This window comes from Atta cephalotes (genome assembly GCF_000143395.1).
Source record: "Atta cephalotes unplaced genomic scaffold scaffold00011, whole genome shotgun sequence".
NCBI lineage: Eukaryota > Metazoa > Arthropoda > Insecta > Hymenoptera > Formicidae > Atta > Atta cephalotes.
In genome coordinates, this window is record NW_012130075.1 from 4,591,537 (window position 1) to 4,608,447 (window position 16,911).

Sequence of the window (16,911 nt, forward strand, 5' to 3'; positions counted from 1 at the left end):
ATGTTATTATTTCCCAATAATGCAATAATGTACGACAGTTATTATTAGATGAATCCCAACGATTAAATAGCTAACATCTCTATTTCTTACGCATTTCAAAGATCGTGTAAGTTTGTTGTATCTAATTGTTGTCTGATTTATTATTGTATAATGTATAATAGATAAATTGCATCATATTTTTTAATTATGTGCACCAGAAAGTACATAATGACTTTGTTAAAGCGATTATTCATGGACTTCAGATTGTATTTCATCCAGTGAAAAGGAAGTGGATCGAAACGTATGTACATTTAATAGAATAAATCATTTTTCACATGTACATCCAGTTGCTGGCTCAACAAGGCATCATATATTTTTCATTTGATTTATCTCATTTGAGTTTTGTATCATTATTTTATATAATTTTTGTATTTATTTTATTGTTTTTATTTTATATAATTTTTTCATTAAAAAATTATGAAAATATATATTTTTTGTGATAAGTTAGACATATATAAAGTTATATGCAAAGTGGTTAACAAATTTAATGTAATAAAATAATTACATCTAAATATCGCACTTGCAATGCGTGTCATATTATTAAAGCAGTTCTAAGTACGAAAGCAATGTTCTTATCACATTCAATACGGAAGATATCTGCAGAATTTAAGCGGAAATGGTACTTCACGAAATTATTTTCAAGGAGATGACTATAAATTAAGACATTAAGACCTTTCCTATAAAGAGGAGATGGATAACGGGCAGAAGCATCAGTCAAAGTGAGGATATCAACTATGTTAGTGACGATTCTGCCATTTTTTCTAGGTACGTTTTAAAAATTTGTTTCGTCTATATTATTAATACAGACTTTATAGTAGAATAATATTTTAATATAGTAGAATAATATTTTAAAAATTCAATAATTCGTATCTCACAATCACATTTTTTTTATTTATATCAATTTTATTTATATCAATTTTACTTACTTGTCAAAATAATGTTTTCATCTGATAAATAAAAATTAATTTCACTTTTCTCTTTATCAATTATAATATTATATCTCTATCAAATCATCTATCTAGCTATCTTTTTGTATTATATAGTTGCAAATGTTACTGTCGATCGGCAGTACGAACAAACAAAATGGGCGAGTCCGGAATGCACGTACGACGTTCTTGTGAACACATCTCTGGCCAACATTGTTCAGGAAAATGATAATTTCTGCGCTATGATTGCCACAGAGCTTAAATGTCGTCCTAAGGGAGACGACAGTCTCAGCTGTCACTTCCAGAACTCTTTAATCAAACGTCCCGATCCAAAAGACAATAGATGCTCGAACGCGAAAGATTTTGTGCCCACGAGATATAAATTCGTGGGCGATGAACCCTTCGAAATCAGATTCAATTCGAAGGGTATTGAAAATCTGGTGGTACACAGATCGATTCCTAGATGGAGGCTCGACATGATCAAGAGTATAGTCAGCCAATTGAATGTTGGTTTCGAGATACAGGAACGTCGTGATAGATTTACAATTATGGAAAATTCGACAGTGGGTCACTGCGAAGTTGACGTTAAAATCATTCGTAAAGATCCGGATTCCCAGGAAAATGACGATGACTCTATTGAGGAGAGTGAGAAATTCGAAATCGGATTCATGCCATCGAACGTAGAACTCGAGAATCCTTTAGTTATAGAAAGACTCCAGGTGGAAAAAATCAGACAGCCGAAAAGATGCCCACGAAGAACAATATATTTCTTTGGAAATGATGAGGATTATAGTCGCGGTGACAAGCAACTCTACATGGATATGGTACGATAAAGAAATTGTTTATAATGATTGTTTATAATGAAAAGATACAATTCTTAATGATTTTCCAACGAAAGCAAAATTATTAATATATTTAAAACTTGATAAAAAGATTTTGAAATATATTTGAATAATCTATTTCTTATCATTAGAATCTTCCAAAAGTTCGATTTCTCATAATTAAATTATATATATATATATATATATCACAAAACTTTGTTATTTTGTAACACAATTTTTTTACAATTACTGACTTGGAGAATATTTTAAAATCGAAATCTGTCTTTCCCTTCTTTTAGACCACTTCCACCAGTCGTATAACTATCTCAAAAGATAAATTTGTATCTTATACAATATCGGAGGGTATAATGAAAACAGCAAATAAATCACGGATTATGCGTCCTTATCAAAAGATAAGCCTAAAATTGAAGCGAATAGATCTCATTGAAACTTTGAAAATTTCACTGCCAGAGATCCAAAATCCAGCCTCGACAAGTCTATTTGCTTTTTCAAATTTGCAAACTGTTCCGGAAGATGAATAATTTGAAATATTTGTCGTGCCCCATGTTGAAGAAAACAGTTTCCAGGAAACTGTTTCACAGATGACTATGTACGAAAGTTAGTTACAAATAATATATATATTCAATAATCTATTAATATTCAATATTTTGTAATTCAATATTTTGGAATTTCTGTTTGTAAAATTTAACATTATTTAACATTATTAAAATATATGTGTATGTATATGATGATTTGAAGTAAAATTATATTATTTTATTTATAAATCGTTAAATACAATCGTAATAAAAGGTTGTTTAAATATAATGCAGCTTGAAATGGCATTAATTCTTTGAATATCTTCTTGGTAAGTGTTCTCGCTGTATTGTCAGTGATTGTTCTCGCTACAATTCACATCCAGGGTGAACTAATTTGACTTCATTTAAAGCTCATATATAAAGAGACTTCTGCTTTTAACACAAATCTGCCTAAGAAATATTTGCTGCTATAAAATATAATGCACTTTCAACAAATACCTGCTCTTCGCCTAACAAAATTTGTCGTCAGAATAAATAATACAATATTACTTTACAATTATAAGAATAATCTAATAGTAAAAAGAACATCTAATTTAATTTAAAGAATAAAATATCTTTGATATTAATGTAAAATCTATTTGGTGCAATGTCATAAATAAACTCCATTTTCATAAAATTGATTATAATAATATTATTAACTTCATAAACAAAAAGGTTGAAATTAAAATGCTCTGTATATTATTATTTATATTATTATGTAATTATGTATGATCATATATGGAACGTACGTACGTCACATGCGGTACGTAATATACGGCATCCTGGGGTTCACTATAGACGCAAGCGCTGTTGAATATTACGCTGTTAAATTATGAGCACATTCTGATATAAAGGAGCGTACGAGTGTAAGAGGAGTAGTATCAACGTACGTGTAGAGTGTAGCATTGTCGCGAGATGTACGCCAACGTGATCCCGTACTTCCTAGGTCGGTAAGCCATTAACAAGTATAACTACTTGAATCCACGTGCTTACCATTCAATGTTGCATTCGTCTATCCAAACTTCTAAAGAAAAAAAACAAAATAAAACAAAATAAAAATAGATTATCAAGGAAGTTGAAACATAATTATATATATCTAGATATTTTTCGGTCACTCATTTTTTTAAAAACTCTGTAATTTGCTTTAAAACTGTATTTTTTATTAAATGTATACAAACTTGAGTCGTGGCTATACATCGATTTCTGAATAATTTAATTGAGAGAAATTTAAAAAAATTTTCTTAAAGTTTGATTCAAATTTTGAAAGCAAAGAAGATCAGAAAAGGGAGGGAGAGAGAGAGAGAGAGAGAGAGAGAGAGAGAGAGAGAGAATATTATATAATTAGAGATTTTAAGGGCTAGTTTCACCAACGCCAGTTAAGCTTATCCGTCGATTAACTTCATATCAGAATAGCCAACAGCAAAACTTAAAAATCTGTCTTTCTAACTTATTCTTGTTAGTAATAGTAAAGAAAAAGTGTTGTGATGGAGATAATAAATAAAACATTGAAATGTAAATATATTTGACTATTTTTTACAATACACACTTTCGAAATTAGATTAGAGATGATGAGTTTTCAGTTTAGCAGTTGGCAATACTCAAAGTTAATCGGCGGATAAAGTAACTGGCGTTGGTGAAATTGGTCCTAAAAGTTGCATTTACAAAAAAAATATCTTTTTAGCGATAAATACTAGTTATTACTATTAAATTTAATTAAATTTACTTAGCCGCCTACGTAATCGTCAATGATACGTCGGAATGGACGTTCGGGCCGGAATATTCGTATGATATGAATATTACTTATGTAATAAAACCAGATCCCCACGATCATATCCAAAAGATACAATTGATCTCTACAATAAAATGTCGTCCTAAAACATCAGACACTATATTCTGCCATTTATATAATATTACGATATCGGAAATATTCGAGAATTACAACATGACGCGGGAAGCACAAACGGAACAAATATTTGAGATTAAATTTAACGAGCACGGTGTGGAAGGCCTGGTGATCGAGCCACCGTCTCGCATGGAAGTTGTGAATGTTCTTCGAAAGATTGCCACTCAGTTTAACGTGATTGTCGATCGGCGAAACATTGACATGTCGCAATTTATGGCCAGGGAGAACTCGACAATGGGTGATTGCGCGGCCGCGTACAAGATTATGCGTGAAGAAGCTGAGATTGACACGATCGAGGAAATAAATACTAATTTTCGGCTCAGGATATTGCCATTGATCGACGCGAAACCTGGGACGACTCTCTCGATCGAGAAATCTCGGATGGGATGTATTAATCCACCGCGATATGTCGATTTTTCAAGGGGAATCTTAGATATGGTATGTACGTGCGTATATCTGTGTACATATATAAATTTTTGCCTTGTACTTTTTTGCAGAGGAGATTTATTAGCAAAATACAGATCAATTCAAACAAATTCGAAACCTTCACTGAATTCGATGGAATAGTAAGATTTCCGACTGAAGAATCCGAAATGGGGACGTTATCGTTTAAAGAAATAATACAGATTAATCTAAACAGCATTGAACCTGCGCCAAATGAACTTCCAACTCTGTCCTACCCCGAACTGATCGATTTAAATACTAACAATGATATACCAAGCAATTTTATAAATTAAAGCGACAATACATATCTATATATTGTCTCTGATAATATATATCTATATATTACGTTATATATTGCAGAGAAACTATACAATTTTCTGGTATTAAATATTTAATCAAATTAAGATTATCAAACTGTAAACAGAATCAAATAAACAGTATCTTGTATATAAAATTAAGTTCTTCTTTTCATCTTTGATCCTTTAACTCTTTTTATTCACACGCTTCTAATCTACTACCACTTCTAATCTACTAATTCATTTTAACTTAAAATTCTAGGGAGTACATTTTCTGAAAAAAGCTATAAGCTTTCGATATTTTCAGAGGCAGGTTAATGAATAATTTATCCGAGGTAAGTAACTATCATATAGTTTCATCACGGATATTTCATAGAGAGGATAATATTTCCTGCAATGAATTTTGAATATACTCTCGCATAAAACTTTGAATTTAAGTAATATTACGTAAAATTTTAATTGTAATGCATAAAATTTTAATCTTGTCTAGGAAATATGCAATTGTAGCAAATCTGTTAAAGGTCAAAAAGCAAGTGGATTACATTTCCACGAAGTCTTCTAATATAATTGGCGCTGATGCGTCGGGTGAATTAAAATGAATTACATAATAAGAATGTCCTTAACGATATAAAGGCAGTATAAAAGCGCTTTCAAGATTAAGAGTGGCGTCAAACCACGATTTATATATACGGTGATATGATCGTTGCAACTTTTATACCATTCTTTTTAGGTAAGTCAACTGTTCATAAATTACATATCATCATATCATTAAATAACATATCATCATAAATTATGTTTCTTTATAAATTATATTTCTTCTCTTTTGTGAAATTAACTTTTAATACATGATTTTCCAGACTTTTGTTACATATGATAAATCATTTGTGTCTCAAGTTAATTTTCATTACTTTTACTTGTATAAAACAATTATTAAGTGATTCTTATATATACTTCAGAAAATATTTTTATAAAGTTGTAGACTTAAAAAAAATAGTAAAAGATGGGACCATTTAGTTAGATGTTTTTAGTTTCTAGAAAAAAAAAGCGTAGGACACGAATGATCTAATGACGTAGTGTGTATAACGTTTAAAAAAGAATTTTTTGATATGTCTTTTTGGTATGTCTTTCAAATAGAATAAATAGATAATAAATGTTACAAATAAAATATAAAGCTGCGATAATTAATAACGACCTAAGAGTAATAATGTTCTATACGATAAGAGTGATAATGTTCTATAAATTGCCTCATAAAAATTTTAATTCTTTAGCCGTGCAACTTCCTATCGAGGATGGTGCGTGGCCGTATGGACCAGAATACATCTTTACTGTTCATATGAACGTGACAGGGATACCACAGTGTTCTCGTCCAACATGCAGTAATCCGTCCGGCTATCGTATCACGTCTCGATTTCATTGCATCCCGAGGAGGAATAATACTCTGAGCTGTAGCCTTAGGTACGTCGATGGCTTTGATTTTGGTATGATCGGTGAGGAAGACGTCGTGAGCCGACGCAAAAATATTACTGAAGCGCCTATCGAACTATTTTTTGATGAGAAAGGCATCGAGAATATCATCACAAGCCAGCTGACGCGGTTCTATGACCTCAACATCTTGAAGATGGTGGCCGAGCAGCTGCATCCCGGCGACAATTTTAATAATATCGGGGATGGCACATTTGAGGGTGAAACCGCATCCACCATAGGCAGATGCAACGCCACCTTCGATGTGTATCATCATTCTGGGGATGGAAATCCGAATGAGACAAGATTTCGATTAAAATTATTATCGCCGAGATTGCATATGACGTCCACAGAGACTCTTATCATCAATAAGCAGACGAATCTTAATCATTGCAGCTGTTACGCAGACAGTTACTTTCGCAAATATGGTGATACGATTGTCTATCAACGCTTGCAAGCGGATTTAGTAAGTTATTTACGACAATATTGTGAATAGTCTGCTTATATCCAGATAACAAAAAGTTTAAAATCGGATCATAAAACGGTTTTTGCGTCTAGACGATTTAAAGATGTTTTATGTCATAATTTTAGATTTTATATGTTTGAGTATGTTTTTTATGATCACTTTTAACAAATTAAATTTATTTTTGTATCAATTTTTGGCTAATACTTTGTGCTCGGAAAGAAGCGTAAATCAGAAATTATTCTTAATTTAAATGTGTCATTTTTTTAGGATATTATGATTAGTCATATGGAAATCAGTGAAACGAGTTTTAGTTCATCAACAACAAGGAAGGGTACATCGGTTTCAAACCACAAGACATATAATATAATCGAAATTACAAAAATAATCTTGGAAGACATTCAGCCTGCCACGAAAGACCCACCCGCGATCGTGAAACCGGGCGAAACCAAGATACTTGCTAATTATGACATAAAAAGTATTTCTACTTCCTATTAATAATAATTATTAAAAATGCTAATGTTATGAATACAATTAAGTTAATTCTAAAAGAAAATAATAAAAATCTTTAGAAATGCAAAAGCGGCAACTATTATATAAAATGATAGATATTAAAATTTACTATATTGTTTATAAAGTCTGACCGAAATTTTTGCCAAAACTGAACACTCGGCTACATGTCAATTTCAACCAAAACCAAAATCAAAATTAAAAAAGAAATTCTATAAAGGCCATATATATAGACATGCCTGTATATATCATATACTTTTTCTTCATAAATATTATAATTTATTGAAATAATAATTAAATTTCAGCCGGAATCGAAAACTGAAAAATCAGTCGTATATTAATTTTAGCTAAAGAATATAAGTACTTCTTCATAAACATTATAATTTAATTATTGAAACAATAATTACACATATTAAAATTAATATTTATGAAGAAGAGCTATATAGTTTCAATCAAAATTTATACGTCATGAATGTTAGTTTCCAGTTTCGGTAAAAGTTTCGATCGGACTCTAATTATTTATATAATAAGAGAATAAAATAATGTAAAAAGTAAAAGCTTATTATAGAAATATGTATATATGTATACAGTAATAAAATAGATAGAAAATAATTCGATTTAATCAAATGTTGTTAAAATTATTTCTTTAAAAGTTTAACTATGTATTATTGTTATTATAGTTAACAGTAATGCAATAAAACTTAGTAAATAATAAATGCACATAGTAAATTTTTTTATTTATATTACGCATACATTAAATTATAACTAGAATGATGGACGCATGTCACGTACACACACAATATAGAATGTGCGTGTATGTGTGTGTATACGCGCGTATGTGTCTATGTATGAAATATGTATACGTATACAATAATCATCATAATTGAGAATTATTCAATGATTGCGATACTTAAATCTAACTGGTCAAATTGCAAATGGCCCTTCAGAATTTTTGAATCGCGTGATCACACTAATATAAACTAATATAAACGTGTTTTAAATTTGAGTCACATTAAATTTCACTTTTGAGCTTTAATCCAATTTTTCCCCGTATTTATATGTGAATGCGTTGTAATTATATCCACATCTACTTCGTATTCTCTTGGAATGATAATGCAACCTTGACATTAATGAATTTTAATATTTTTAGACAATGAATTTACCCACAAAAAGCTAATTTGGAGAATAGAAATAATTTATGCAAATCGTGATAACAAGCATTGCACTTAATTCATTGTAGATAATTTCTCATATCTTCTAACATAATTACACTTAATGTCCGTTATAATTAACAGTTGATTCGTCGTTAATCTAAGTCAACTACACAATTGTAAATGCAAGAAGCATGCTAAATTTTTAATAAACCTCTAATGCATCCCTTGCAATAATTTTTAAAATTTAATGCACAAAAATAATTACGCAATACAATGGAATTCGTCGCAAAATATTTCTGAGCTGAATATTATAATGTCTAAATAATATTTCGGTATGAATTTTTATATACATATTCAGTTCTATATAAATTTATATATATATATATATATAAATTTATATGGAAAGCATTTATAAAAATGTATTTTTATATTTTCAATTTTATGTTTTCATGCTGAATTAAATGATGTAAAAATAAATTATTAATATTTTTAGCTTAATCCAACTCAGACTGATAAGATAAGGCCTTTTTGTTACTTATTATGTGTTCATATTGCAGTCTTATACATTGTTTGTTTTTAAAAAACTTTAATCAATAACGAATCTTGCGACTAAACTTTCACTTAATTAGAAAAGGAGTATTAATTTTTTTTTAAAACAATTTCTGAATCTATGTATATCTATATTCGCTGCGTATAACAATAACACATTGCAAAGATACGCAAGTTCGAAAGAAATTTGCGTTTTTTAACTATTTCATCCGCAGATAATCACGAATTGTTTTAGATTCATAAGTATGTTACGATTTGAATCGATTATAAATCTATTGTAAATATTGAATTATCAGAATCAGTTTTAAATTTCAATACTTATAATGGCACGATTACAATTACTTTTGTGCGTCAACATAATTATTATTCATTGTCGTCCATTCACAAAGTATACGAGCATTCATTGACTAATACCTTTCGCATATGCATTATGTCGAATATGTTAATGACGATAGAAGCTATTGCCACGCTAGTGAGAAAGTAGATTTCATGAGAAAAGTATCAAAAGGTCTTCTTCTTCCTATTTTAGGAATTAATTCTTGTTTAAAGCCAGACAAGATGTATAAAAAGTGATTCTCGATATTCTCGTATATATATATATATATAGAAAGAAATATAAAGTATATAATTTGTACAGTCATTGTAAATTACGCTGGATATAAAATTCATTCATGCAATATTAATGTGCAAGAAAAATAGTTAATCAAAAAGCTTTAGACCGTGATGACTTATAACCTTCTGATTGAATCACCGAGTGTATAAAATAACCATTTAAATAGATCACAAATCTCTTACATCTAGATTATCAAATACGTATATGTGTATTTCGTGTAAGTATATTTATGACTGTACTATGTACTATTTGAATGTTAAATTATTCTATGTAGCATGTATTTGCAAAACAAGATTTATCTACATAAAATGTATACAGAATAGTACAAAACTTTAATTTCTTGACAAAAAAAATAAGTTTTTTTCTTTGAAGAGAAAAAAAAATAAGTTTTTTTCTTTGAAGAGAAAAAAAATTCGCGAAAATTATTATTTTACAATAAAATAATAATAATAAAATAATAATTTTAAGATTCAATGATCAATGCTCTTGCTAACAGAATCAAAATTAAAATTTTTCTAAAAAATCTATTGTTGAAATTAATGCCGGTATACCCTGTACATTCTGAATCTTTGAGTATGCGCTTTGAATATTTTTCAATGGTTTCTAGCATGTTTTCTACTTGTTTCACTTGAGTATTCGATGTAAAATCGATTTATACAAACCTGATGTTGTGGTATATGTATAATATAAAAACGAATGATATGATTGCATAAACAATGGAGAAGGAGAATTCCACTTTGCACAGTAAGATATGATAAGTCGCACATAGAAAAGTGTTTAGAATAAATAGTGCCGATTCAAACGACTTACACATAATAATCTGTACTTTTCTTATCTTGTAAGTAAATACACTTTCTGGCACGAGAAATATCGGCATTTGATACCGTAAATCTTGAATACTTAGATCAAAATTATTATCGCCATTTTATAACAGTTTACTTAAAAATTATTTTAAATTTGGAAATCTTACATCGCACATACATTAATTTAATTGACTATATGGACATATTCATTTTTCACATTTTAATCAAAAAATATCCAGACTTTATAGTAATAATATAATTTCTTATACCAAATATGATCTTAACAATCCTTGTTATGTATTTTGTTCGTTTAACAAAGGGATCAAATGATATTTCGTCAGATTCCAAAGGAGTTCCCCTTCTCATTTCATGAATTTTTCCTAGCAGTAGTAATCCCTAATATTCTCTTCAAAAACAAATTAACTTAATCTACGTATGTACAAATATTACGCTCATGGAAGAAGCGTGTGCGACGCAATCCGATCAAAAGTTCTTGTATACAAAAGATAAACGGCACGTGTTAGGTGGAATAACACGGTGATGGATTGATGCCGACATTATTGGCCGTTATTTACGTTGTTCTGTTGATTTTTCACAGAGTCCATGTTCGGCATGTAGTCCATCGCCATCAGGCAGGCAAATACCGTCATCACCATCTTTGGCTTCACCTCGGTAATGTCTTCCGGTAACGCGTAGACACGCGCACCGCACTTTCGCGCCAAAGATATCGCGTACTTCGCATTGTCCAGATTCTCCTGTGCAACAAAAAAAACAATAGTTGTTAATTAGTCATATCAACAATAAGGCGTGAAGAGGGATTGATTCATCTAGAATGTTCCACATTTTCGTGCAATCGAAACTTTTAATTTTAAACTTCCGTGAATAATGTAGGAGAAAAATTTTCAATTTATTATTTAATATTAATTATAGATACGGCTAATACCTACAGGTATGCAGACAGATATTAGAAGATTGAAGGAAACAATTTGTGGATATAGATTATTTGAATATGCTGGATAATTAGTAGGGACAAGTGTTTTTCTACTACTAACATATATGTAATGAGGGTTTAGTTTGCAAGAATTTTGCAATTACAGATTATTTTTATCGATCAAAACATAAATTTGAGATTGACTTGGATATATATTTATTAAATTTTACCAATTCTATAAGTAGTATAAGTCATAAAAGAATAGAAATCTGCAAAAGTTTTTGAGGTCTTATTGCCTTCTTTCAGAATATGATCAGTATCTCCTTTAAAATAAAAAAAAATCGACAATATTTGATTCAAATTTCTCAAAATTATTTTTGTGCAATTTAAAGTTGCAAGATTTAATTAACTTGCATTATGAATTAAGGCCGGCAAAGCTCGATATCAATGATACGTGACACAACGTAAATAAAGATAAAGCAAAGCATAACTGTAATACGATTGATCATACCTATAAAAGTAGTTATTACAATACAAATATATTAACTTTGACATTAACTGGGAAAACAAGCTCTCAAAATCGAGAAATAAAAGCGAAAATCTTACATGTTCAGTTCCACCCTCCTTAACGAGATTGTAATTAACCGAGCCGGGCTTGATTGCTTCGATGAGATCGAGGACGACTTTGCCATCCGCTATTGAATAATCCTGAAATCCTTTGATACTGCTTTTTCCAGCTGCCTGGAGTTTAGAATTCACCCACTGAATGATTTCTTTCTCTACGGTACTTCCTTGAGTTCCCGCTAGAGACGTTAGAATCGACAATGTATATGATCTCATCAACTGCCATATCAGGGCTAACGTTAAGGTTGCATTTCCATCATTAATATCCTTTCCGGCGATGCCCACAAGCGAGAAGTTCATCTGTTTACCTAACTCGACAGCGTAATTACAGTTCTCTAATGCCTCCATAAACTTACGAAGTTTTGTGAATTTCTTGTGCACCTTATTCCAATTTACAGTGCCTGGCTTGATGATATCGTACAACTGAAAGATCACTAGACCATCAGCAAGATCTGAGTAGAGCCAGTTAACATGTGGCGATACGCCCATTGAGTTCATCCAATTTCTATAGGTTTTTTCCTCTCGCGTCTCTTCTAAAGATTCTAAACCTTCAATGTTGCTTTTTGGCTTATCTAATCCAGGGTAATTGTTAAACATATTGGCGACGAAGGCTAAATTAAGCTTATAAATGCCATTCACGACATCACTAGGCGTCACAAAACTACGACAACCCAATTTTGCAGCTTGCTGGAGCATAATCTCCGCCCTAGACATGTGATTCGGTTCCATCAAGGCTTCCAGGGTAACACCAATCGAGTTGGGTGCGATTTGTTTGATAAGATAAGTATAAATCTCAGAATCCGTAATATCAGATTGGAAGTTGTTGCACCGCCTGGCGATGCCAGCATTCTCCAAATGATGGTTCACCCATCTGAGAAGAATGGCCTCCGGAGATAACTTCAACAAATCTTCGATTCGTTCACCTTCCTGCAGGAGAGTAGCTAAACCAGGGCAGTTCTCGAGAGTGATTTGGTTAAATAAGCCGATTCGGATGATCTGCCAGAGCAAACCTAGCACCAAATGGGGCGAACCTTTGGTAAGATCATGGGCATCGATGTTTATGATATTGCAGCCAATAGCTTGCGCTGAAGACAGAGCCAGTGTCAAATTTTCATGCTTCTTGTATAACGTCAGATTTTTCTTATTGATTGTTCGCTCGTCAATGGTGTCCGGGCAAGAATGATTGATTATTTTACTGAAAAATAGATGCAAAATTAATTTTTGATAGATTAATCAATTTTAGAGTCATTTATCAATCGTAAAATTGATAGAATTTCAATATTATTATATTTAAAAATTAATCGAAATTTATGGATGCTTGTTAGTTCCAGTTATATTTTTTTATTACTTTTAATAACATTATTTATCAATTTAAATATTAAAAAAATAGATTTCAATAAAATTTTAGATTTCAATATAATTCGAAAATAAAAATAAATTTCATTATTCAATTTTTTAAATATAATTAATAATAATATATTTAAAAATAATATATTTAAAAAATTTAATATATTTAAAAATTTATATTATAGAAATAAAATGACAAAAAGAGAGAGATAATGTAGCACTGGATAATAATAATACATTGTACACACCAGAGTAATATTCCATCCTTAACCTTGTCGTAGAGCATCTTTCCTTCAGGATCGATAAGCAGCAGATGCTTCAAGTCGGGATCATGCGACAAATTAGTGTTTATCCAATCGCTGAATGCTAGTTGTTCCTCGAGCCTGACAGAATGCGTAGTTCCTTCACTGGATGCTTCGGAAATTCCACCCAAAGTCTCAAGGTTCTCCTTTTTCGACACGACTTGTTTGAACGTGGAGCCCAATTCATTGGCTTTGAGTTCCTTGCAGAGCTTTTCGAACTCCTCGAAGGAGAGCCGACCTTTGTGTTCCAACCGCTGCTTATCATCGTATTCCTCGATCATCTGACGCACTTTGTAACCTGGCATTTTGAAACCGCAAACATCCAAAGCGTTTCGCAACTCGGTAACGTCGATAAAACCATCTCCATTCGCGTCAATCTATCCGAGAAAAGAAATCATTAGTCCTTTTATTGAAAATTCGATAAAATTGTATCATGAAAGACATTTTAGAAATCATACAAAACATTTCCTTTTAAATTTAATTAAGAAATTTTCTTTGCATTGATCAATTGTATTGATATCAATGTGATTTACAAGAGAAACAAAACTTTTTCTTTTATCTTCATTTATACTAATTTTTCGTACAGCTACTGCTGAGTGATGATAAATAATATTAGATAATGTCTGATAAAATCAAACTTGCAACAATACCATTCTTGATAACATTGTGCAATATGACAGTAATTTTTTCACAATGATGATTTCACAGTGACTTTCTGTCACGCAGAAAAGAGAAGATAGATATTTATTACAAAAGAGGATATTGTGTATATATATATAGATAATAAAATATAATTAATTTATTAATTAAATTAAAAACTCGTATCAAACATCAACAAATTTCATAAAGCGAATACTAAGGGATAATCACTGTGTTATAACGATGCTTTTATTGCGTAAATTTATTATTATAAAAGTGTTTAAAAACTTATCAAATCTTACAAGTGGTGCCGAAAAGATTTATTTGCTTTAAGTATGAAAATAGAATATAAAATGTACATATCTATGCAAAAAGTGTTCTATTGTGTACTATTCATAATTTAAGTCTTTTTTTATTGCTAAATGTTTAATTTTCATCAATTTTTTAAAATTATCATTGATTTTTAATTGTTATTATTTTTAAATAAAAACTTGAATGTGTTAAACATGCATCATTATTCACAATTAGATCCAAGAACTAGATGTGAATCATCAATTATAATTTCGTTATATATATTACGATATGTATGCGCAAATTATTTTTATTATCCTTATGGGATGTAATAATAATGTCACCAAAAAGGATAAAGCATTTGATTTGGTGAATCCGCAATTAATATACAAGGTCTAATTATGGATAATTGTCATTACTCTATTTAATCCAAATTAAAACACATAAAATGGCAACGAAATGGAAAATCATCCATAATGTAATCTTTATAATTAATCATGACTATTAAATATTTTATTAATTGTTTGATATTGTTCTGAATAAAAATATAAATTTTTTTTGAAAGAGTGACTCACAATTAGTGGTTTTATCCTAGAATGAAATGAATGTGAATGTCTTGCCGATTTCAGAGAGTTTTTTAATATAGTAAATATAGTTAAATTCATTAATTTTCTTTTATATTATAAGAAAAAGAAATATAAAATAAACGTTATATAATTTAAGATTTTAATTTATAAATTATACTCAAATATTAATTTATAAATTGACAAGCACGTTTATTCTTTTTCTGTTGTTTAAATTAATTTAAATTTAATCATAACGAATAATACAAAATAAACAATTTGCAAGATTATTTTAATTGGTTTTCGCATAATTATACATCTACCGTTAAAATCCCATCCAAGAAATGAATTACACAAGAAATGCAATTCTCGTAAAGTCACAAGGCTTAGCGCGAAAGTAATTCAGGCCGTGAAAAAATTCCGCTAGAAAATCTGCAAACATATCTATGCATCATTCGCAGACATCATAATTTTTATGCAAGAACAATGAGCATACGGTAACGACATAAATGTAAACGGTATATTTCTGAGAAGATGATGGACTTGCATTCGGAATTACTTGGCAGTTCTTTATGAGAAATGCTCCGAAAGCTGTACGTACCGTTAATTAATATTTTAAGTTAATTAATATTTTATGTTTTTTGTAATATGTGCAGAACATCTAAGTCTCTGATGTCGCTTCTTTTTCATTTACAAGATTGATCTAACAAAAAAATTATATTGGAAAAAAAAGTTTTAAAATTATCATTCTTTCCATTTCTCTTTGAACGTTTATCACATGAAATTTATCGGAGACACGTTAGAATCTTAACTAAAGAAATTAAAGAAAATGGAAGCTGAGTGCACTCACTAACTTAAATAGCTCTCGGAAATCCTTAAAATATTCCAGCACGACGTCCCATCTTTTCATCTCACAAATTTCCATGTTGAAAAAAAACAGGTTTTGTTCCATAGAAAAAGGATCAAACTGTTACGACAGACTAGAATATACTGAAACTGTCATCGAGGATTTATCAGTTTTATCGATCGCGCAACGAAGTGGAACATAAGTAAAAAAATCGAATAGAATATCCCCAGAATCAATCAGTTTTGATAACATAATAACATAAAAAAATGTTATCATGATCTTATCATAATCAATCTAGCAATTTGAAATAAAATATATCTCATATACCTCAAAATAAAAAAACTTTTGCAAGAGAGTATTGTGTAAGTCATTTTATTTTACACATTGAAAATTGTATTTGACTTTCATATTAGCTCTTCTTCCTAATTTTTTTTTAAATTTATGAGTCTTATTAATCTTTTATTTGTAATAAAAGATTAAAGTATATTATATAATTGTATTAAAGTATATTATAATACATTATTATAATTATACATAAGCTGAAGAGAGTAATAAAGTTCTATATTACAACTATAATATACTTTTTAATAATTAATTTTTAATAATTAATTATTAAATAATAAGCCAAGAAAAATTCACATATAAATATAAAACAATATTATAAAAAGTGTTGAAAAGAATAATTTTTTATCGCTCTCATTTTGTCTAATCAAATCAAACATCATTCATTATGAAAGATGCAAGTTCCTTGAGGCGAGTTTCACGGTTTCTGATTAAGCATCTAATAAATTTTCTCTCTCTCTCTCTCTC

At 29.9% G+C, this 16,911-nt stretch overlaps 4 protein-coding genes across 4 annotated transcripts; 3 read left to right on the plus strand and 1 right to left on the minus strand.

The window, feature by feature from the left end:
- Positions 1-773: 773 nt before the first annotated feature.
- On the plus strand, positions 774-2,328 carry LOC105617079 (vitellogenin-2-like). Its single transcript, XM_012198657.1, has 3 exons — positions 774-804; positions 1,083-1,789; positions 2,086-2,328. The coding sequence occupies exons 1-3, from the start codon at positions 774-776 to the stop codon at positions 2,326-2,328; spliced, it is 981 nt and encodes a 326-aa protein (XP_012054047.1).
- A 948-nt stretch (positions 2,329-3,276) lies between these two features.
- LOC105617080 lies at positions 3,277-5,162 on the plus strand. Its single transcript, XM_012198659.1, has 3 exons — positions 3,277-3,307; positions 4,089-4,702; positions 4,762-5,162. Exons 1-3 carry the CDS (start codon positions 3,277-3,279, stop codon positions 4,999-5,001), a joined length of 885 nt encoding a protein of 294 aa, XP_012054049.1. The 3' UTR covers positions 5,002-5,162.
- Positions 5,163-5,700: 538 nt separating this feature from the next.
- Positions 5,701-8,052, plus strand: LOC105617081. The gene is made up of 3 exons (XM_012198660.1): positions 5,701-5,734; positions 6,273-6,931; positions 7,199-8,052. Exons 1-3 carry the CDS (start codon positions 5,701-5,703, stop codon positions 7,424-7,426), a joined length of 921 nt encoding a protein of 306 aa, XP_012054050.1. The 3' UTR covers positions 7,427-8,052.
- A 3,062-nt stretch (positions 8,053-11,114) lies between these two features.
- Positions 11,115-16,179, minus strand: LOC105617082 (plastin-2). The gene is made up of 4 exons (XM_012198661.1): positions 16,105-16,179; positions 13,708-14,138; positions 12,095-13,307; positions 11,115-11,312 (listed from the first exon to the last, which is right to left on the minus strand). The coding sequence occupies exons 1-4, from the start codon at positions 16,177-16,179 to the stop codon at positions 11,115-11,117; spliced, it is 1,917 nt and encodes a 638-aa protein (XP_012054051.1).
- Between the last annotated feature and the right edge of the window lie 732 nt (positions 16,180-16,911).